This window comes from Electrona antarctica (assembly GCF_951216825.1).
Source record: "Electrona antarctica genome assembly, chromosome: 24".
Classification (NCBI taxonomy): domain Eukaryota; kingdom Metazoa; phylum Chordata; class Actinopteri; order Myctophiformes; family Myctophidae; genus Electrona; species Electrona antarctica.
In genome coordinates this window covers 18,821,993-18,846,003 of record NC_136803.1, presented here as the reverse complement: position 1 = coordinate 18,846,003, position 24,011 = coordinate 18,821,993, and the positions used below count along the sequence as shown (strand labels likewise).

General features: G+C 42.3%; 1 protein-coding gene across 1 annotated transcript in view; it reads left to right on the top strand.

Annotated features, from left to right (window-relative positions):
- Positions 1-1,114: 1,114 nt before the first annotated feature.
- crfa4 (cytokine receptor family, class I receptor 4) overlaps positions 1,115-24,011 on the top strand; it is a gene marked incomplete at its 3' end in the record, with an annotated part of 47,408 nt that continues 24,511 nt past the window's right edge. The window contains exons 1-3 of the mRNA XM_079495363.1: positions 1,115-1,501; positions 19,337-19,440; positions 23,303-23,459. Coding sequence (XP_079351489.1) covers positions 19,356-19,440; positions 23,303-23,459 — 242 coding nt within the window. The 5' untranslated portion in view covers positions 1,115-1,501; positions 19,337-19,355. The remainder of the gene's footprint in view (positions 1,502-19,336; positions 19,441-23,302; positions 23,460-24,011) is intronic.

Here is a 24,011-nt window from a genome sequence, read left to right as displayed (position 1 = left end):
TAACATAGCCTCTTATTACTCAGCTTGCACAGACAACTGTACATTATGGATACTGCTTGTTGTTCTTATCCTTATAAGAACATAAGCCAAAGGCTTATCATGTTAATCTACAAGGATTGGTTATAATGTAAATCTACAAGATGGATGGAGATCTTGGCTGTGACCAGGCCTGGAATTTTGTCATTTTAGGCCACTTGACTTCTAGTGGTGGGCACAAAGACCAAATGGCAGGGCAGGAAGGCCATCAAATACTAGTGGTGTATATTGCTTGCAATCATACGATAGATATGTATCACGATACAGAGGCCATGATACGATATATAACTATATATCAATAAAATAATGACTATGTTGCATAGTCTACATCTACATATTGACAAGAAAGAGACACTGGTGTCTAGTCTACATATTGACAAGAAAGAGACAAGATAAAGTGGTACAGTCAGCTGGGGCATTAAGGTCCACTGTGGCCTCTTTTTTTTTTTAGGGCCACAAGGCCAAACTTGAGGCGCTTACGACGGCCATGGCCTTTCTGGCCTCACTGAAATCCCTGTCCTGGCTGTGACAGTGAAACGGTTGTGGGGAAATTACAAGTTCAGACAGGGAACTCTTGCAGTTGCTGGCGGTCTGGCTGACCATTGTTAGCCTCAGCTCCACGCCTTTTTTTTTTCTTTTTTTTTTTTTACTTTGACAGCCTAGACAATTGATGTTTGAGCATACCATTGCATACCATTGGTCGCACTCAGTGGGCTGTTGTCGAAATGTGAAAAGTGAAATCCTTTTCCCAGATTTAGTAAATAATTTACTATATTATTATTATTATGAGTTATCAGTCATTATGACCACTGACTTCTGTCACGTTTCACTGTGTACAGTACAGGATCAGGACACTTATTAAAGTCAGCTGTTGGCCTGACAACTAAAACTATCCAATCACAGCGCGACCATTCACACATACCTCTGGGATATGGAATGAAGACTCTACTAGGCTGCGCGCGCGCGCGACGCACGCACACACACGAGTTGATCACTGACTGACTGATCACGGTCCATATATGACGCCAGTCAGTTAGTAGTGGACTCACTCACTCAACTGTAATGTAGGCTAGTACATTATAGGTAGGTAGGCTATAGTTGCAGACTTGCAGTGAGTGCAGTATCTAAGCAATAAAGCCTTAGAAGCTAAGGCTTTATTGCTGCCCTAGCTGTTGAACTGTCAACACTCACAGCTGTCAAAGAAAAGAACGAAGACACACGTGCAGACAGCACAGTCAGTCAGACAGACAGTCTGCGCACCACAGGCAGCTCTTCATTAGGCTAATTGCCTTCTTCAGGAATCAAAGGATATTATTCAACTCCAACTAGCAGAGCGGAGAGGAGCGCACGGCACGGATAGGACTTTATTTCTTCTCCAGCGGAGGAGAGGAGAGGCGCGTCTCCACCAGCGCTCTGTCTGCAAAGCGTGACTTGGCTTGTATTCTGCGAGCATTGTGTGAGCCAGGTAAGAAATGACCTAACACAGCAGCTGACTCTCTTTCTGCGCGCGCGCTTCCTCAATGAACGTGCCATTGTTGTCAATTACGCCTAATTAACACGCCATGTCATGATTAATAGCCTTGATGTTCATCATGACTATTGTTATTGTTGTTGGGCTGCGCGGTGATAATGATTATGCAATTCTAATTCGTCGAGCTCTCTGTGGGCTACTCACCCACTTTTTAATTGCGCTTCACCCCACGCCCATTCACTGCTATGTCCTTTTTTTTTTGTTACCTATCTAAATACTGTTTAAGATTTCATATACAAATTCCTTTAAATTTTATTTTCAGAAGCGCTTTTCTCTTAAAGGTCAAGCATTCCACACATTTACTATACATTTTCTACCTGTGTGGGAGCCTGGGACTCGATAGCTTAATTGCAACAGGTGAGCAAAATGAAGTTAGACGTGAGAACAAGAGAAACAAGCAAAAATAGTCAGAAGAGAGGACCCATTTATCGGCTTCGATTTGTATTGTGTTACAGTTCAAAATCTGTCTGCTATTTGTTCGTTTGTTTACTTATAATGTCACTTGTTTATTCTATAGGCTTTCCTGTGTTCTGTAAGGGTGATTCTCAAAGTGGGGTCCCTCATGAGGCGTGAGGGGTCATTAAGGGAGCTCCAGGGGGTCCCCAGATATATGATGGATAGTTCGGAACCAAATGGACCCTTATGTGGCTTTAACTTGAGAGTGTTATAATGTGTACACTCTCAGTTATGGTGGTCCTTGGTCTAATGCAGGGATTCTCAAAGTGGGTCCTGGGGTGGGGACCCCTGCAGGGCCCTATATGCATCAGCTATTGAACATTTGACATTTTTCAGATGGTGCTCTGCGGCCAAATTCACATATAGTGTTCCAGTCAAAAAGGTTTGACTGGATTGATAAAATTGCTATAGCCTATATATCCCAACCAGACAATTTATTTTCTGTATACTAAAGAGATGGGGAGACCCCTGTCTGTCACTGAACAAACACGCAAGCTTTAACCATTTTGTTTTTCGACTTTTAAGCATGCACATAGGCTACCGTGGCAGAATTTAAGTGGACATGTACTGTGTTTTAAGTGTTTTGGTCGTGTAGCCTAAAAAACAACTAATTTGAACTTAATGTTATTTAGTCATGGTGGTCACAAGATGAAATGATTGCCCGGGGGAGGGGGAGGGGGAGGGGGTGGATAACATCCATTGATATAGTAACTTGAAGGGTCGCTCCAAATTGAACCATAATTCAATCATGAGTAAATTTGCACTATAGTGGACAACTGGACAACCAGAACCTTTGTCTTCCATTATATGAAGAAACGCATGTCAAGGCTCATCATTAACCATTTTCAACCTGGCAGCCATATTTCTGGGGGGGCATGAGCTTGTAGATCGGCTATTTTCGCAGAGCAACGCAGTATATAAATCAGGCTCAAGTGCTTAACAAGGAATTGGTGGACGACAAAGACGTCCACCATGAGGCTAATAACGGGGAAGACGTTAGACTGTGGGTGCCCCGTAGGCTATTGTTTTTATTTGATCGGTTACCAAAATCTTCACGCCTAACGGTTATCGCTTGGACAGCAATGGACACCCAGCAACATTATCTGTCCGTCTGTCCGTCCGTCCATCCATCCATCCATCAGTCTTAGGGCCGATTCATACTCCTATTTTACAGCTGTTTCGGCGCTGTAGTGCCGAAATGATTTCGGCTCGTCAGAGATTTTCAGTAGCACCGAAGAGCCGCCCCCCGAACCTCAAATGACGTCACATTGTAGGCTCTACAGAGCCGAACCGACTTTTATTCGGCTCTAAAATAGGAGTATGAATCGGCCCTTAGATAATAACATTAGCCTACTTTTGTGCCCAACCCAACTTCCCAAGATCATCTGTTAACAATAGAGGGTATGCGCATGCTTAAAGTGAATGGCACATCGAGTGGCAAAGCAACAGGCAAAGTGAGTTTAATTGTTTAATGTTGTTTAATGCAATCGGATAGGACTTTTCTGTTTGGATGCATGGGCTGTCAAGGCCAGAAAGTCGTTTTTTGCCACTCAGTAGGCATTCCTGCATAACTTCCGGGTTTGATGATGATCATGTCACATGCATACTCTCTATTCCCTCCCTATCAGTAATGCGATCTATTACATCGCATTACCCACATCATTTGGTGTTCATAATATTCAGAACGGGTAAGGACTAGTTCAACAACTGTGCGTGTGTGCGTGCGTGCATGTGTGCACGGATGGGCCGCGCACGCGGGGAGAGATTGACAGTGGTTCATATTTCTTTCTTAAGCCTCTTTGCTCTTTGGGGAGCATAGGTCATTCATGAATCTGGTCTTCCAGCTGGTTCGGTGTTGGGTGATCTTCTCTGAGAAGTAGTTCATGGGCAGTAATAGCAGTGTCAATGCTAGAGGAATCAGACTCACCACGTTACCTGCATGGTGTGTATAGAGAGTCTGCGCATGCTTAAAGTGAATGGCACATTGAGTGGCAAATCGAGTGGCAAAGCAACAGGCAAAGTGAGTTTAACATTGTTTAATGTTGTTTAATGCAATCAGATATTACTTTTCTGTGTGGATGTATGGGCTGTCAAGGCCAGAAAGTAGTTTTTTGCCACTCAGTAGGCGTTCCTGCATAACTTCCTGGTTTGATGATGATGTCACGCGCATACCCTCATACCTACTGTAGCCCTCTGATGCATATTATGAAGGCAGGAGACCACGGTCAATTATAATTCTCTAATACTCCACAATTCCAATTACGTGCGCACATTAATACACCCATAATGTTTGTCTCTGTTACATTTCTTCCATGTATTGACACGTGATAAAAGCCATACAGTACATACTACATTAGCATGTGTTCTTAAAACTAAAAGTTCAAGCTTTGGCTATGCTGTGGAGACCTCAATGTACACTGTGGGTGGGGTGACTGACCGTCTAGGACATGGAACCTCCTTTTAAAAGATAAGACCTTATCCATTTCTGGATCCGCCATGACAGTTGGGACAGAGAACTGTATGTTTGTTTCTGTGCATTTTCTGTTTGTTGAAGTCGGTGGGGCAAACGGTTCTCGAGTTACGTGCATTATACCGTACACACACACACGCACGCAGACACGCACGCAGAGACGTGGCGCATTTATAGTAGGATAGCAGCAGACGTGCAGTCCACATAACCAGCTCTCGGAAACGTCTCCAAATGTCATCGCCTCGCGTAGCCATACCAATATCACTGCGTGGAGCAATTTGCATTGCAAAGGCAGATTAAACGAAGGACCTGATTAGCAGGGGATATGGCCAAATTTAGCCCAAGGAGTATTTTTCGTGCAAAACTAATGCTTGGAATTGGATTCAGAATCATGAAAACCCCCTAGTTTGACACATCACATGCTACTTAAAGCATAATGAAATTGCAGATTGATTAGGTCTGATTAGATTTATTGAGTGCTGTTCAGAGCCCCATGGGGCTCAAGAGGTTAATGGTACCCCAACTTTCAGCAGTTGTTAAAAATTCCCCTAGGGTGGCTGAATAGAAACCAATGTTGGATATGTTAGTATAGACAGACACCTTTTACAAACGCATTGGTGAAGAAATAAATGTCTTGGTAAGAAATGTATTCCCAGATCATTTGACATTATTCTCTGACTATCCGGTTCATTCAGAGGCAACATGAGACTCATCGGGTGTTTTTGTCCCCGTCCATGTCCTTGTGAGCTATTATGTCTTGTGATGGTGATCAGTTTTGTTTCCCTCACAACACCAAACAAATGGTGTTTATCAGGGGTGGAAGAAGTACTCGCATGTTTTACCTAATGTAAAAAAATATATGTTTTTCACACTTTTAGACCATATACGTGGTCATCATATGGGCATACCTAACAATGGATGGCAAAACATTTGGGAACATTTGCATTTTTGTGTATTTTACAATTTTTATATCAGAAGTCCATAAAAATCCAATTTTAATTACTTCCTTTGAACGAAAACGTGATGCGTGATGACGTGTCGAGTGGCAAATTAATCTTGATTTAATTCATCTATTATTCCCATTGCTGCGTCGTCCTCCAAACACAGCTGGTTCTGATTACAGAACTACTCCGTTTTTAATCCCATTTAAAAAAAGAAGATTACTCCGTTACGAATAGCCTAAAAGTCCGGAATTCAAAATGTACTAGAGTAAAAGTACAAAATGTACTAAAGTAGAAAGTACTCACTATGCAGAATGTCTCATTTCAAGTCTTCAAATGTATACAGATATTTGGAAATAGCAGATCTACAAGCTCACAATGCATCGCAACGCATTGTGAGCCCAAATGTAGTAGTAAAAGTTACCAAAAAAAAGTTTTGCCTCTGTGATGTAGTGGAGTAGAAGTAATATTATTGGAATTTCTCAGGTAAAGTATAAATAACACAATTGTACTAAGTACAGTACTTAAGTAAATGTACAAAGTTACTTTCCCCACTGCTCCAGTATCTATTATACATTTGAAAAGGTGTGCCCAAAACGTGTGCCCACACCAGGAAAATAAAGTCACCAGCTACTACGTCACTGACACGCTGCAACACGCTGCAACACACACTGCAACAACACACTAACACGACACAGCCTTACCCTCCGCGTCGATCCACGGCTATCTCCTCATGTCGCGCCGCACGCCCACACTCAACAACACCCGCGTAAAAACTGTCATTGCACTGCCACTACAGCCGCCTCCCGTCCACACTCACAAACAACATCAATATCAATAATAAACACAAACACGCCACAAGCACCGACACCCCCGCCTAATTTGTTGCCACGTCTATGAAAACAAGCACAGAAAAAATGCCATTCAACACGCTACTTACACACACTACCACTCGCTTACAATACGCGGACCTGGCAACACTACATTCCCTCTCCCATTTGTTCAAACCCCACCACGTGACCCACACAGGGAGGGAGACGATTGCGTGATGCTTCTATGTACAGGATTCTATAGGTCACCACTTTTGGTGTGACACACACACGGCTTCTGTTTACTATGCGTTGTCAACACGTGCTGAGTTGACAAACATTCACAGATTTCGGAGAAGACTGATAGTTTATCCTTTAGTAATTAGGCTGTGGAAGTATTCACACTAGGCAACTTTTGCATTTATTGGGATTGGCAATTTGGGGAGAAAACGAGGAGGAGGACGTGATCAAGCTCCACAACACCACATTGGTAGGTAGGCTCAAGGCAGCATTTATTTTCCTTCTTTTTCCTCTCGAGGGTGCATGGGATGATGTGAACCCCTCCAGCAGGCTAGGGAGCACCGCTCAGGTTAGCGGAAAATGACCGCGGGGTGCGGGTTGCCAGGTTTTTTTATAAGTCAAGTATTTACATTCAATTAAAAAAATATATATATATAATACATTTTAATTTACGTCATATTTAGTGGCATTTCGACCTAATTTCTCTGTTCTTTGTCAATGGCAAATATTGAGACGTGTGGGGACTAAAGCTGTATATAGGAGGGCCCTCAAACACATTATTTGATAACTTTTCATCGTGCTCCTAAAAAAAATTGTGTGCTACTAGCCGCGATTACATACACAGTTAAAATAATACGAAATTTGCGCCAACAACTGCATCGACACCTGGCGTGGAACAAACGGGAAGAACCGAGGCGCATATGGATAAGAACAACACCACTACACGCGCGCTGCAACACAAAACAGCTGCATACAACGCGTGTCACTGTGCACTTCTGTATCTGTGGACTTCTGTATCGCAACGCGGGGCAACGCAACTCTGGGATGAGCGGGCCGAAGGCCCGCGAAATTCTAGTACAATACATACGGTAGTATTGTGTGCAATCTTGGCCTCCGCACTATCGATCAACTGGAACCAGTTGTCTTGGCAACTGGTTTTGCAGGAGATGTGACATTGTCCTTCACCACGGAGAGATCAAATATGATCATATGATGGGTGGATGGATGGAGGTAGGGCGTTCACTTGATAAGAACCATTATCCATTAGAGTTATTAGACACTATCCATTAGTGTCTCTTGATATGCTCCCTCCCCCAAGGTGGCTTCTGCTTCAGGAGCAGCGCAGGCGGGGCGCGGGGGAGAGCATCTAAACGGGTCGGGCAGGAACTGGCACGAGAATAACAGAGTTGCGACGAAATTAAAAGCCTTTGTACCGAGGCTACGTTTGTGCCTCCTCTACTATCTGCCGCCCTAGGCAATGGCCTTTGTGACCTACAGCAGTGGTTCCCAAAGTGGGGTCCGGGGACCCCCAGGGGTCCTTGAGGGAGTTCCAGCGGGTCCCCAACTAAATGATTGATAGGAACCAAATCGACCCTTATGGATCTGTTACTCTGAGAGTGTACAAATGGACCCGTTAAATGAACAGTGATTTTACAATATACATTGGGGTCCCAGAGAGAGAAATGCCATTGAATATAGGGGACCATAGCCTAATTCAGGTCAAACCGTGGGGGCCCTTGTAATGAAAATGGTTGAAAATCACTGCTATAGAGCCATACAGATCTTCTCTTATTGGGGGTCCTTGGCATATGTTTTCAAAATGGGGGTCCGCGGGCTAATGAGTATCATTTTGGGGGTCCTTGACATTAAAAGGTTTGGGAACCACTGGCCTACAGTATATGGACGCAACTGCCCTGCCAACAGACCAGTAAAGAACTTGATAGATGTTCAATTGTATGCCTAGATAACTAATATTCAGCTGTATGTCTGTAACAGTGAACACTAGTATAGATTAGGTAATGTTCTACTGTTTATGAGTACAGTATAGTGAGCGTAGAACATGCCATGACTGAGGATGCTAATGCGATTATCGAGACGTCCCTCTCAATTTACTCTCCACTTCGTGACTGATCGCCTAATTTAATCATTGCGTGACATTGTGGGACATGGTCGAAAATGAAGCCGAATTGATCAGCTTTTCAGGAAGTGAAAAATGTTTCGGGTCATTTTCCAAGTGTACATACAGGTCATGAATGACTGTAAAGTTCATTAGCGACTAGCCCATAGTATACTATACTATGGGCTATAGCCACTAAATCAAAGTTTGCTGTCAGTATCAACAAGTTACAGAATGTATTATCGACCTCGCCACACCACTGCCCTTCATTCTATGGCTTCACACCACAGGGTGTTCTTTGGTTGTGGATCCCTTTTCACTTACCATTTTTTCCATGTTTGTCTTGAAGTTTGATTTCAAAACATGTCTTAAACACCTCGAAATCACAGAAAACGTATTCATGGCAATGCCAAAGTTGGTCTTCTCACTTGGATTGCTATTTGTGTCCATTGTGCCATATATAGCGTAATCTTTCGCCCCAGTCCCATATGCATACAGTACTGTACATGGGACTTACTTACTGATTATGGCCCTCACCGGTCCATTTGGTTACATTTGTAAACTCTTGTTACAGATTTTACTGTGTGGCATGTGCCCTGCAGAGTTGATGTAAGAGTCAAGAGATTATTCCATGACTAACAGTACAGAATATGAATGGAGCAATTGGGTAATGTTTGGGCATAGTTTTACTGAGGTTACGTTTCGGAATCCCTGGTGGGACTGGTGACCGTTCTGTGGTCTGTGTTTTGGGGGCGAGCGGTCTTGTATTCGCCCTGCAGCCCTACAGAATGTATGGAATGTGATTAAAACATTGAAATAAAAAAAAACGTTATACTTCCCGAAGGCTAATGTGAACATCAAAACAATATTTTAAATAGGTTTTTATTAGCACATGCATTGCATTCCATACATTCCATAGGGCTGGCTGGCTCACACACATGGAACGTAAGCCTGTCCTAGAAAAATAAAAAAATAAAGTTGCATGAAAGCTGTAGGCCTCTGTTAAAATCTCTATGTATGACACATTCAAGGGACCGGTACGAATTACATGGTTCTGAGGTTTGCGTTTTAATAAAAAAAGATTTGAGTTTATATACAGTACGGTTATTAGGTTAGGTGTGTTACTTACAGAGACATGTTACATCACAGACTGAGAGACTCGGTTCACATGATGTTCCTGTATCACAAGACAGACTTTGATCCCCAGGAGGAGGAGGATCTCTTTCCTCCTCTTCTCTTTTCCTTCACACATCTGAGCACAGGGGTGGTGTGCAGAGAACGTTAGAGAGGCATGGGGCTGAAAAAGGGTATTATAATTTTACTATTTCGAAAATGGCAGATCTACAAGCTCTCAGCGCGTCGCAGCGACTCTGCTAATAAAACAAACCAAATTTACGTTCGGACACTGAAGTTATGTGATTGTCCCATATTTCAGCAGCTCACCAATTTCACCGCAACACCTACCATGCTGGAGTGACCGAGTGTGAGTGAGCAAGTAGCTGAGATTTTGGGTATTGGAATTCAGCTTATGGCACCAACGTGGAAGCTTGTGCCCTCACTTGAGATACAGACAACCCAGAGCCGAAGGAGGGGTTTACCCTTTCTATGTCCATGGTGGAGATGAGCAAGTGACATCAGCCGGATGTTGTGTGGATCAGGGAACGGGCCATGAGGTGAGGGGGTCGAGGTGTGGAGGATTAGGCAACAGGCCACGAGGGGAGAGGGTCGCCCTCACTTGAGATACAGACAACCCAAAGCCGAAGGAGGGGTTTACCCTTTCTATGTCCATGGTGGAGATGAGCAAGTGACATCAGCCGGATGTTGTGTGGATCAGGGAACGGGCCATGAGGTGAGGGGGTCGAGGTGTGGAGGATTAGGCTACAGGCCACGAGGGGAGAGGGTCGCGGTCACAGGTTGACTTTGCTTGGATAAGCTAGATTGTGTTGTTGTGCCTTCTGTTGCCCTGCTCTGCTCTTATTGCCTCTTGTGTGCATCTCTGTCTGGGCTCACCTTATATTACTGGTCTGTGTGTAGAGCTGCTTACACAGACGGCAGTGTTGATTTTGACAGCGAGTTTTGATCTACTTTAGCCGTAGTCTTTTTTTTGAGTGGTGTAAACCACTCCTACGACTGGCTTTGTTAGTTTACGTGTCTGTCTGTCTGTTCGTACCAAAAAATGAGCATGGTTGCTATGGTCACCCAGTTCACACGGGTGTGTTTTCATTACGTCAGACATTACGTCAGACCACAGCTGATCAGTCTATATAAGACCTTACACCACTCAGTTCACACGGGTGTGATTTTTTTTTTTATACATTTGGTCATTTAGTTTTAGTCTAGTTTTAGTCAACTAAATATTATAAGATTTTGGCAATAGAGCACCGAAGTCCTGACGTCACTGTCAGTAGAGGGCGTCAATCCACAGGTTTGTGTACTTTTATTTGCATTGTAATCTCCATAGGGGGATTTTAGATCGCCTCATATAAGAACTGTGTTCTAAACCGATCACCCCAGCCTTTTCACTCATATGGATATGAAGCATCGACTGAAGGTGGAAATGTACAAATATACCCAAAGAGTAACAAAATAAGCGTTATAAACGAGTCAAACAACCCAGAGACTACATTTCCGGGTAGGCGGGTGGCTGCATCTGCCCGTCGCACAACAAAACTTACTGAATGTTAATTACGTTTATTTTATTGATATTTAATGTTTCGTGGTTAGTAGTAGTACTAGTCGAGTCACCACCAGCTGAGCTTACGTCAACGAGGAATCTCAGGAACGCAATGTGTTGACAGCTGGGCGTGACGTATATTAGCAGCGACATTGCCTTCATATGTAGTTTCAAGGCTTTTGCGGCCACATTAATTCCATATTCTCCAGAAACTGGCTGTATCAAATATGAATGCACATCATTAACACTTTAATTGCCCGGAACTATTTAATCCATTACATTCATGCGCCCAGTCGATTTTATAAACACGGACGCCTTTTCCGGACGGACCGGCCGGAAGTTCATGATGTTGTGTAGCAGCTAACAATAGCCACAGCACTTTAGAATCGATCGACAACAACGGGAGACAAGAATAAATCTATCAAGACTAGCGACTGGACCGCGGAGCGCCGTCTAACACAGGATCTTTTTTCAGAAAAAGACGGGATGATTTAGATCGCGATTTATGAACGTTTTAAGATTTTCGTTTTCATCAGCTAAACAGAGTTTTTTGATGACGTCTCAGTCTTGCGCGTCACCGAGGAGAGCCCAGCAGGCGCGCCTGGGCTATACAGCCAGGCGATCTGTTCTCGTATCAATAAACTTCGTCTTTAGGACAATACTTCGTCCTGAGCGTCGGGCGTTACTAATAGAAAGGACAAAGAACTTCGTCCTGGGCGATTAATCTGTTAACGATGCACAGCCACTCCCCTGACAGAAAGCCCAGGGTGGTCGTTTTTTCCCCCAAACACAGTTCTTCTATGAAGCGACCTAAAATCGTCCTATGGAGATTTCACTGCAAATAAAAAAATACATGAACCTGTGTATTGCTCTATAATATCTATTTTGGTGGGCCTTGGTGGTGTTTTAATGACTGATTTCACACTTGGTTGCAGTGTTCAACTGGATCTCTGCTCCACTAGTCCCTAACATTTTAGTCTAGACGAAATTGTCAATATATTTATTATAAAAAGAGACGATCCAGGCACTCAAAGTTAAAAAGAGGAACGCCTTTATTTAATTAAAAGGCAACAGCCAACATGTTTCGACCACAGCTGGTCTTTATTGTTATGGTTTCCGGCCTCAGCTGCCTGACTCAGACGACACATAGCTGCATAAACACTGATAACCATGACATGATTGTATACTACTGTATAGGGAGAGGGACTGACTGTACGTACAATAGATAAGAGTTCATGCTCATTCTGTTCTTATCATGGTTTCCATAGTCTACTAGGGACGTCATAGATCTACTGTGTGTGTGTGTGTGTGTGTGTGTGTGTGTGTGTGTGTGTGTGTGTGTGTGTGTGTGTGTGTGTGTGTGTGTGTGTGTGTGTGTGTGTGTGTGTGTGTGTGTGTGTGTGTGTGTGTGTGTGTGTGTGTGTGTGTGTGTGTGTGTGTGTGTGTGTGTGTGTGTGTGTGTGTGTGTGTGTGTGTGTGTGTGTGTGTGTGTGTGTGTGTGTGTGTGTGTGTGTGTGTGGAACTTCAGAATGCATGGTAACATATCACTGTTGTGTTGGCATGTGGTCTCCACGCCTGCGACTCACACTGGATCTTCACCCACCACCCAAAGGGATTATATGGAGACTATGGGCTCCATTTTCCATTATAAGGAGAGATGACGCATGCCTTACTCCAAGGACATCTCCATGCACTACATAGGTAATTGCATAGGCGCTCAACCACTCTGACGCCACATGTGTGTGTGACAGTCCAGAGGAGGAGAATGAAATAGCAAAAGCCATACTCTAAACAACAAATATTAAGCAAAAGGAAATAGAACACTTTAGTACAAATCATGAAGAAGCACATTATAATATCAAGAAAAAAATTGAAAAATGAAAAACTACAGAAAACACAAGTCAATATCTCCATCTGGGCCAGGAGGGGTGAGAGCGTCCAGGGAATGGATCCAGAAAGTTTCCCTTTGGTTCAATTTCCTGAGGCAATCGCGGTTTAATGTGTAATTTGTAAGGGATCGTCATTACTGTTATGGCATTGGCTGTGTCTATAGCTATAGTGTGTACCAAAATCTCCTGGAGCGGGCGTCAACATATGTGTTACGTGGTAGCGGCCGCCATACTTGTTGGCTTGTCTGGTTTGTTTACGTTGAGCGACTATCCGTGTGCTTGTATACGTTCTTTTTTTAAACTGACCTCACAATGGTGCAGACTTGCTCAGTAAATAAGTGCCACAGCAGGTCACGTCGAGGGAATGAGCCAGAAAACGGAATTAGATTTTCAGCTTTCCAGCATGGAGACAGCACCAAGGAACCCAGATTGACGAGTTTACAAAAAGACGTAGAATGGCTTGGATCTCGGCTGTACGGCGCACGGGCGCAGAGACATAACGTTCAACAAAGTATATAAGCACAGCCGTGTTTGTTCACAACATTTTCCTTGTCCTTGTAATGTATTTGGGCCCGACGTTCTTTCTGTCCATCCTGGTGTTGGTTCACTATGTTGTCGCCAAGAACGAGCTCAATATTTAAAAAAACATGGGTGGTGTTGCAATTAATAAAGTCGTGAAACTTATAGATTTTCTGTGTTTTAAAATCAATAAATGATTTGGTCTGTGAGACATTGGAGCAGTGGTGACAATTCATGTTAAGCCAAGTCTGCTTTTTAATAGACGGAAGGTAACTATTAATAGATACAAATACATTCTATCTATTTTGTAATGTTAATTAGAAAGGACTGTAAATATATGCCTTCAATAACTCAGCAGGGAGACCAAATACCGTACTGTATTTACCTTTAATGATTGAATAGCCCTTTAAATCTGACTGACAGTCACTGTACCATTAAAAAATAGAAAGACCTTAAAAAAGAATTTGGAGGCAGATGAAATAAAGTTCTGAGAGGAGTTTCAGGTTTTAACTGTAATTTTTAGTAGGTAATAAAGTCAATTTACATAGAATGTGCTACATGGTTCAGATAATAATAATAATAGTACAATACATCAATATAATTTAGAGTATTCAATAGTTCCAATATGGATCCGAACTGAACCCAACTCGTCACAGTATGTTACTGGCATTAATAGTGCATCTGACGTCAGTTGTTGATAAACGTTCATTGGCTTGAGATAGTTCATATCCGCAATATCCCACGGTGGTGCTGGTTGTCGAGCACTCATTGGACCAGCACATGGATGATGAGACTGGTATCATTGATGTCGCCTCAAACCGGGAGAGCGTGGACGCTGGCGTTGCCAGGCAACCTGTTGATAACTTTCCCTGCACTGTGAACTCTTAACAGAGAAATGCCCGGCTATCTACTTTCTCACTGGGCATCAAGGTCAAATACATGTAGTCTCAAATCAAAATAGGCCTCTCAGTATGCGAGTTAACTTGACTGGGGACAGACAGTATGGAGACCGAATAAGGAGTCAACAAGATATAAGATATTAAATCTGAATGTGGCGTCAGGAAATCCATAATATAAATATGATAAAATAATATAAAGGATAAGATAGGGCTGAGATGATTAGGCACGTGGATGGTGACATGACATAAATAGGATAAGGAGAACAACCCGGAGTAAACAGGCAGTAGGCTAAGAGTAAAATGATGATAAAAGGGCAAGATGACAAAATATGACTTATATGGAACACGGTCTGGGCCCAAAGTTCTATCTGTGTTGACCAACAGAATATGATGGAGTGGCCAACTTGACATGACGTGTAAACAACATATCAGAATTTATCTAACATCTATGCATGAGTTTTATCTCTCAAAGTAGGGGCTTGCGTTGGATATGTGAAGACATGCTGCTACATATAGTTGGGTGACAAAGAAGGGGCGGGACTGAGTAGCAGGCTTGTTTTTGGTTGGCAAGTCTGATCGGTTAATGCTTTATTGCACGCCCGAGCTACATTGACTGGCATATAACCTCTCTCTTTAAATATGGTGGTCATGTCGGCAGCTTTCTGACTAAAGTCGCTATCACATATATACGGGATAGACGTTGAAACTGCCCGAAAGGTAGGTTTTTAAGTTTTAGTCGTCGTTCGTCATAGTTTTAGTTTTAGTAGTATTAACAATGCTACACAGACCATAACCCCCCCCCCCACACACACACACACACACACACACACACAGAACAGTGTCAAAGCATGCACTGTATGATACAACAGAACCTTTGTGTGTGGTGTGTCAAAGTGGACGGTGGGCACAGCAAGGTTCCGATGTAATCCTCCTTTGAAAGCTCACACCATGCAGGGTTTATCCTGTGTGTGTGTGATTATGATGTTGATGCTATAGAGACAGACTTCTGTGCTATTCTGTAGTGTGTGTGTGTGTGTGTGTGTGTGTGTGTGAAGTCTCCTCTGCTTTCTCTGCTAAGACTTGACTTAATATAAGCCCGTAACCCTTTAAGACCTGAGATCAGATTATTGTCTTCTAAATATAAATCACGACAGTTTTATGAAAAACCTATCAGTGGTTCTCAAACTATTTTAAGTCAAGGACCCCAAAAATTATAGGTAACTGGTTGCCGACCCCCATCTGAAAATATGATGTTCCAGGGACCCCCCCCCAGAAGAAAATATGAGTTAAAAACGTTCACTCTGAAAGAATATATATTTTCACATATTCTTGATTTTCTTTTTTTTATCAGTATTCTGAAATTAACCTGCGGGCCACATTAAGTTATGGTGGGAGCCATGTATGCTGTAGTAGACTCATGTAACAGAGTAAATGCAGTATACTGTAGATTCTTTTTTTTTTGACAGGGGCAATGCTCATTAATCAACATTTCAGTTTTCACTTCCATGTAAATGTGCCAGAGTTAGCCATAAGCTAATTTACATCTGTAGTCCCTGAGCAGGCTCTTAAAATGGTAGTAAAACTAAACATACAATGACACATACAGTACAATACAATACAATGCAATACAATACAATACAGGTAAAAGAAAGACAGAGTGTATAGTGTGCCAGCACACATCACCATGCGTTGATGCCAGTGTGCATATGTGCCAGCACCCAACACTATGTCCATATAAAAACACAGAACAGATAAAAGAAAGACAGATGGTCGGCTGTAACGGAGTAAATACTGTATGCAGTTAACTGCAGATGGTATCATATCATGGTAGACTGTAACAGAGTAAATACTGTATGCTGCACTAAGCTGATTATAGTATAATGAGCTTTGCTTTGCTTGGACCTTTTGAACTGAAAAAATGATTCGGTCTGGACGTGTAATGGAGCTAATTGCTACTGACGGACATATGCAGTGGGCATGGTTATAATTACTCAGTCAAGGTACTTAACTTTAGGATAGTTCTAAATTCTAGAACAGAAATGGAGTTCTTTAGAAGGGATATGACATTTTTATAGGATATTCCAAAACCGGTGCACCTATGTCATCTTAGATTTTTGCACTGGCACTGGCCAATTTTAGGGCCATTTTTTGGAACATTTTTGAAAAATCTTGAAAGTGTGATCTCCTGATTTAGAATGTTTTTGTAGGGGCCTTGTACTGTATGCTGAGGGGGGCTTACTGTAGTCTGTACGTATTTGAGTATACATCTATATGCATTTGAGTAAATTGTCATTGAGGCTGCCTTAGCGCCCCTGATGGTCAAGGGCCCCAATGGGCATCGGCCCAATTATGTTCTACTTTAGATTAGTGAAATTAATGAAATGAAGAGTGGCGTCTAGCCAGAAGTGCAATGCAGTAAATGAGAAAATAAATGCAGACAAATGTACAGTATGTACAGTAATGTATACAGAATAATAAATAGAATAAATAGTAATGAGTATGATGGTAGAACCAAGCATAATCTGGATAAGTACATGATAAGAAAGAAGAAATAACTGTACAGTGCAAGTAATGCATATATAGCATATATACAGTATGCACACCCACCCCACACATACCCATACTCAACATGCTACTGAATACAAGCATGAGTTCAGATGGGGGGCACAGAGTTCAGCAGGGAGACGGCAGAGTTCAGCAGGGAGACGGCAACTGGAAAGACATACTGTATATCTAGCTATATGTACAACTTGTGATCCAGGTCCCGAGTTAGTCAGTTGGGCAATTAGAATTTAATCTGACCTAAAACGGTGTGGCTCTCAGCTAGATGTATAGATCCAAGCTGTGATATATTGAGTCTCGCGCTAAGTGGAATTTTGTTGAAAAACACTCCGGGCTTTATTTTCATCCATGCTAAACCCCTTATCCCTAAACCAGGGGTTCTCAACCAAATTATTTTGGGGGGGTCCCCAAATATATATATTTTTTATGGGGGCGGGGCGGGGGTCGCGAGGCATGGCCAAAGTATTTCTGGGGGTCCCCAGTCAAAAACGTTGAGAAGCCTTGCCCTAAACTACCTTTCCTTTTTTTTTTTCTTTGTCTGTTAATAATTTGTCCACAATTCCATGCTGTATTGCAATGTTGATCAAAATAACAAGCGTAGAAAATGAAACAAATCAAAAACGAAACCATTTGATTTCATTTTACGCTCTCAAGAGTTAAAGATCTAATAATGGTCCATTTGGTTACCAACTCTCCATCATTTAGCTGCATGGGGACCACCTGGAACCCCCTCAAGGGCCACTGGTAATCCTCAGACCACTGGTTGAAAACCCACTGCAATAGGCCTATTTAACGGCCCTACAACAAGCTCACAAATCCCCAAAAGATCCAAATTCAATAAACCTTGGAGATGAAAGTGACGAGGAGAAAGACTTCTACTGTATGCCTTGTGATTGTCTCATGACTTGGACGTGTTGCCTCGTTCGTCATCACTGGCGTCCTCGGACGCCAAAGGGCCACTGCAGGCAAACTGAATCAGTGTTCACGTCAAACCCCAAATTACCCAAATAAATTACTGTGTGTGGCCGTGGGGCTGATTCCCAGCCAGGGACTCTCCTGCAATGCAACGTTTGTGTTGTTAAAATATATCAAACCTATTCTACATTTTTCACCTTAAAAAAAAAAAACGAAGAAAGGGAATAAGTGGGGGTTAAGGAGATCAAGGCAGGAAAGAAGAACGTTTGAAGCGCTTTTACAAAAAAGTGTACAGGGTACGTAGACATTTAGAAGCTTGTTTCACAAACGGCACACTCGTAGGGTCTTAGCTTATTTACAAACGGCACAGCCGTAGGGTCTCTCTTATTTTATTTACAATAAAAGTAAGGCTGGTTTCATATATATATATATATATATATATATATATATATATATATATATATATATATATATATATTATCCCCTGATAATCGAATATTGAATATTTATAATTCACTTAAAGGAGCATTCAGTGATTTGGGTGATTTGGAAAAAAACCCGGTCCACCCGGTAACAAGATGTGCACATGCACACGCTCTACAGTGGGGGAAGTACAACAGACCAACAGCACGTGCACCAATGCCCGCCCCACTCGATCATGATTGGAAGAAGGCCCCTCTCATCCTGATTGGATGAAGGCTTTGCCGCCCAAACCGAAACTAGGATTTTTTGACCCCAGGGGCTCACTGGGGACAGGGAGGAACTCCTTATATGGTCAGCACACTTTATAGTAGGGAGGATTATCCAAAAAATAAGAAATAAGTGATATTTGAATTAAGTGAAATCACTGAATATACCTTTAACCACTTCAATCTGTCCTCCCTGTTCTGGGAATAAACATTTTCAGATTTTCTCTTAAATGGCACATTGACAATAGAGGGTATGCGCGTGACATCATCATCAAACCCGGAAGTTATGCAGGAATGCCTATACTGAGTGGCAAAAAACTACTTTCTGGCCTTGACAGCCCATGCATCCAAACAAAAAAATCCTATCTGATTGCATTAAACAACATTAAACAATGTTAAACTCACTTTGTCTGTTGCTTTGCCACTCTATTTGCCACTCGATGTGCCATTCACTTTAAGCATGCGCATACGCTCTATATGATTTGTATAGATGTGCTATGTTTTCAGTACTTTTGCATGACTTAGTATGTCATCGTACTCCGTGGCCTTGTGGTTAGACTGACATGATGTATTACCATGTATTTGTTCTTGCTTTCTGTAAATCGCTCTGGATTAAGAGTGTCTGCTATATGCCTTTTGTACATCAAGCTGCCTCACACCATACAGAAACAGTAGGTAGCTAGGCTTACACTATGCACAGAGACATTCTCCACACAACATCGCACCTACAGAAAGTAAGATATCTTTTGTAGCGCTGACCTTGTGTGCGTGTGTGTGTGTGTGTGTGTGTGTGTGTGTCCACTGTCCAGGTTGAAGGAGAGCAGTGGGATGCTGTGGCTGCTCATCTGTGCAGTCGCCGCCCTAGTGGGAAGTAATTGGATTGCACCGCAGGACTCCTCATACATGGAGAGAGGTGAGTCACACTTCTGTTGTTCAGTTGTACACATGCACACGCATGCATGCACACACACACACGCACACAAGGTCAGCGCTACAAAAGATATACCTTACTTTCTGTAGGCGCGATGTTTTGTGTGGAGAATTTGCATCTGTGCAAGGGTAAGCCTAGCTACCTACTGTTTCTGTATGTTCAGTTGTACACCCGCACGCACTCACACATGCACGCACACGCACGCGCACACACATGCACTGACCTTTTGTTGTTACTTTGATAGCACAAATCAGAGCATACTTACAGAATTATCACCATTACAAAAAGCAGCCTTAACCTGTTATCTGATCTGTGTGATTGTAATGAACGCTCAGGTCAGTAAAACACATTATGCATAAATAAACAATGAAGGCCAGTATGTAATTCACATTATTTCACACCCACAATAAGCTACAAGAACATTAATAAGAACATACACAGAGTATTTTCGAAGGCTATGCGACGGCAAGACAAAATACAATTCAATGTAAAAAAAAAATAAGGGCTTGTATAAAATATTGATTTTCTTTTCAAAAATTGATTTTCTTTTCAAAAATATCGTGTGTGTGTGTGTGTGTGTGTGTGTGTGTGTGTGTGTGTGTGTGTGTGTGTGTGTGTGTGTGTGTGTGTGTGTGTGTGTGTGTGTGTGTGTGTGTGTGTGTGTGTGTGTGTGTGTGTGTGTGTGTGTGTGTGTGTGTGTGTGTGTGTGTGTGTGTGTGTGTGTGTGTGTGTGTGTGTGTGTGTGTGTGTGTGTGTGTGTGTGTGTGTGTGTGTGTGTGTGTGTGTGTGTGTGTGTGTGTGTGTGTGTGTGTGTGTGTGTGTGTGTGTGTGTGTGTGTGGGGCTTCGACTCTCTCTGTTGCTTTTCGGTTAGTCAATTGGCTGTTGTCAGACATTGATACCACTGACACACTGTCAATTTATAGAGTCAATGTCAAAGAGTTTATGTCAAATTGACCCTAGGCCTATCTGTTTGACCTGATTTACACTGTGTGTGTGTGCTTTAAGTGCATCACATGGTACTATTTTCTATGCAAGCTTTGTGAGTGAGTTAAAAATGTGTGAAATTTATAAAAAAATCTACAAACTCACAATGCGTCGTGATGCAACACACTGTGAGCTTGTACATTGGCTATTTTCAAATGTAACTAGTAGTAACTAAGGTTTTCAAATAATTGTAGTGGTGTAAAAGTATAATATTTGCCTCTGAAATGTCGTAGAAGTAAAAGTATTGACAATTGGAAATACTCCAGTAAAGTTGAAATACCTCAAAATTGTAATAAGTACACTGCTTGAGTAAATGTACTGAGTTACTTTACACCGGTCCACTGAGTGTACAGTAGATGATGTTTGGTCCTGGTCAGATGGGTAATAATAATTATTATAATAATGTGGATGGTTCTTCTCAGATGATGTTCTGTTTGTTTGGGGGTTTTTTTTGGGGGGGGGGGCACCCATCTAATGTGGGTCCCTGAGCTGCTTAACAGCACAACACTAGGGGCCTTTGTTTCCCCCTCCGCCCCTGGAACAGCAGGCCCACACATTCCCTGATGGATTACTTTAGTCCAGTGGTTTTCAACCCTGTTCACACATCATGGTCCAGTATTTTTTTACTTTACTTTTAGTACTTTAGTGCTTTACTTTTCCTCTGCCCCAAACCAATGTACTTAACACAATATATGCCCAAGACGTCCACAGACGTCCTAGGAACTACCGCATGTAGTGCCCAGGACGTCTGTGTACGTCTTGGTAAAAAAATGTCAAAATGTGGGTCTAAATGTGGGCACCCCACTTCGCTATTTTGAAAGAATGAAAGGGCACATAATGTGTTAAGAAAACAGTCATGTACAGAGCCATTTCCTACTGGCGTGCGCTCCCCCCACATTTGACTCTAACAAGAAATAGACCTACATTTTGTTTCAAAAGGAAACTCAAGGCAGCAATAGTCAGAAAGGAAATTAAATTAAATTAGGTTATTATGTTTTGTTTTTTCGGACTGACAGATCTGTTTTTTTCTTTTTACACACACACACACACACACACACACACACACACACACATACACACACAAGGACGGAGTGCAAAACATACAAACATACTCTCTGCCCATGCCTTCGGCCTGGTGGAGACAACAATATCCCTGTGGAGATTGGTCTGGCACTCCTCAGTTTGAATTGCATTTTGCTCACCCCAGAGTTGTGGGCGGCAAATCAGAGCCAGAGTCAAAGTGAGTCTTTTTGCTGCTGTGACGTTGGAATCTGTTTGTAACCGCCCCTTAGGAATTTTGGAAATTAATCTTCCACAGTGAAGTTCCACAATATCACTGCGTAGATATTAGTCTGGCCATGCCTGGAACCCCCTCCAGGACTACGTGGTGGTCCCTGGACCACTGGTTGAGAACAACTGCTAAAGGCAAATTACACTCTGTTGTATGACGGACGACAAAGCATCAATCAGGCTTTACTGGTACTGTGTTTGAACGATTTCTCTGTGGTGTATACAGAAGCTTGCTATGTAACGGCTAATAGTTGAGTATGAAACTCGGGTCTAGACTGGAGGTCGAATAATGATTTCTTGCTGCGCTGCATCACAGCGGCCCGTTAATTTGAACTGAGTGTCAAATCAATCTCCATCATCTTCTCAATGCAAGGAGACGTGATTGTTAGTGACGGTTATGCTTCGGCAGCCAGGCTTGAATTTGTTCCATGCAATATGGAATTATAGGGCTCGTTATACGTTCACAGTTTACTGTCACGTTAGACTTTTAGGCATAATTTCAGCTTAATGACCTTATTATCTCAGATGGGAGATTTGGCTCGCAGTCGAGAGCACAGGGGAAAAAAACTAAGACCGAGTCTAATTTAATCTTTGGAAGCCACTCTCGTGGTTTCATGCTAACAGTCTATGACGCCAGTCGTCTATGATGCAACTATGACATATCACGTGATTCCACATTTAGGCAATCTCGGCCCAATTCTGCCACCACGGTGCTCAAATTTGAAGAATCTGAGCTTCTTTGACTTCCATGTGTTTTGGTGTGGAGCAGAGCCATAGATTAAGACAGAGTTACGACATTGAGGGGGCAGATAACTGAGCGCTCGAGCGCTGTTCCTGCAGCCTGAACAGTGACAAGCTGGAGTTTGAAATACATAGTTTTCAATGAGGGCGGTGCAAATATCAGCAATTTTAGGCATGTGTGCAACATGACAACTGTTTTAAAAGTATTTTACAGTGACAACTAAAGTCTCTGTAATGTTTATGTTGTACTATACTACTATACTACAAAACAATCTAAAATAAAGGGATTTAAGATCATTAAAGCTGGGCACCAGTGCATTCTGCCAAATTCCGGTTCAGGACTTGTCACTGTTTGCTCTATGTAGAGCCGTTGGACTGGCCCCATGAAGTGAACGGAGTTGTCGTAACTCTGTCTTACTCTATGGCTCTGGTGTGGAGTTCTCCTTTTTTAACCCATTCAGGACAGGAACCCCTTTTGGTGTTTTAAGCATTATGTTATACTTTAGTTATTGTAAAATAGCAGATCTACAAGCTCATAGCGCGGCACAGAGTGCCGTGCTACGAGCTTGTAGATCTGCTATTTTTGAGAAATCGTGAAATTGTGGCGCAAATCTTTGAATATATATTCTTTCAGAGCAAATGTTTTTAACTCAAATATTTGGTCCTGGGGGGTCCCTGGAACAACATATTTTCACATGGGGGTCGGCGAGTCCTTGACATCCTTTGAAAACCACTGTTTTTCAGAAAACCTTTAGGATTTAGAAGCCATTTTTGTAGAATCAGTCCTGTGTCTAAAATGGGTTAACTTTGTTGTGGTTTGTTTCACAGAGGATGCCGACACCCCCACGGCGAGGACCTTGAAGCCCCACATCTACTACTGCCGCTCCCCCAACATGGAGGACTTCACGTGCTGGTGGCGTCCCCTTGTCAACGTCTCCTCCGACAGCCGCGACCAAGTCTCCTACGTGCTCACCTACTCCATAGAGTATGTGCTGCTGTTGTTCCCACTGGTGGAAAGTAACTGAGTACATTAAAACTTAAGTACTGTACTTAAGTACAATTTTGAGTTATTTGTACTTTCCAATGTCCAATACCTTTACTTCTATACTCCATCTAAGAGAGGCAAATATTGTACTTTTACTCCACTACAATTATTTGAAAACTTAGTTACTAGTTACCAATTTTGATTTGATTTCAGTCAAAGGAAGTAATTAAAATGGCATTTGTATGGACTTTCGATATACAATATATATATATGGACATTTCCCCATGCCGATATGATGCTCTAAATGTGTGAAAAGCGTACTTTTCATTTCACTACATCTTTTTTTATCACTTAGATTTTTATAAATTTTTTGAACAAACACACAATAGCAAAAGACAAACACAGCACAAACAAACATGAAAAACAAAAAATAAAATAAAATCGACAATGCGTATCAAATCTTGCTTATCACTTTACATATACCTAGACATATTCTGGTGTTCCTCATTCCCCCATGCCCTCATTGTTCATGATCAGGTCATTAGATATTGT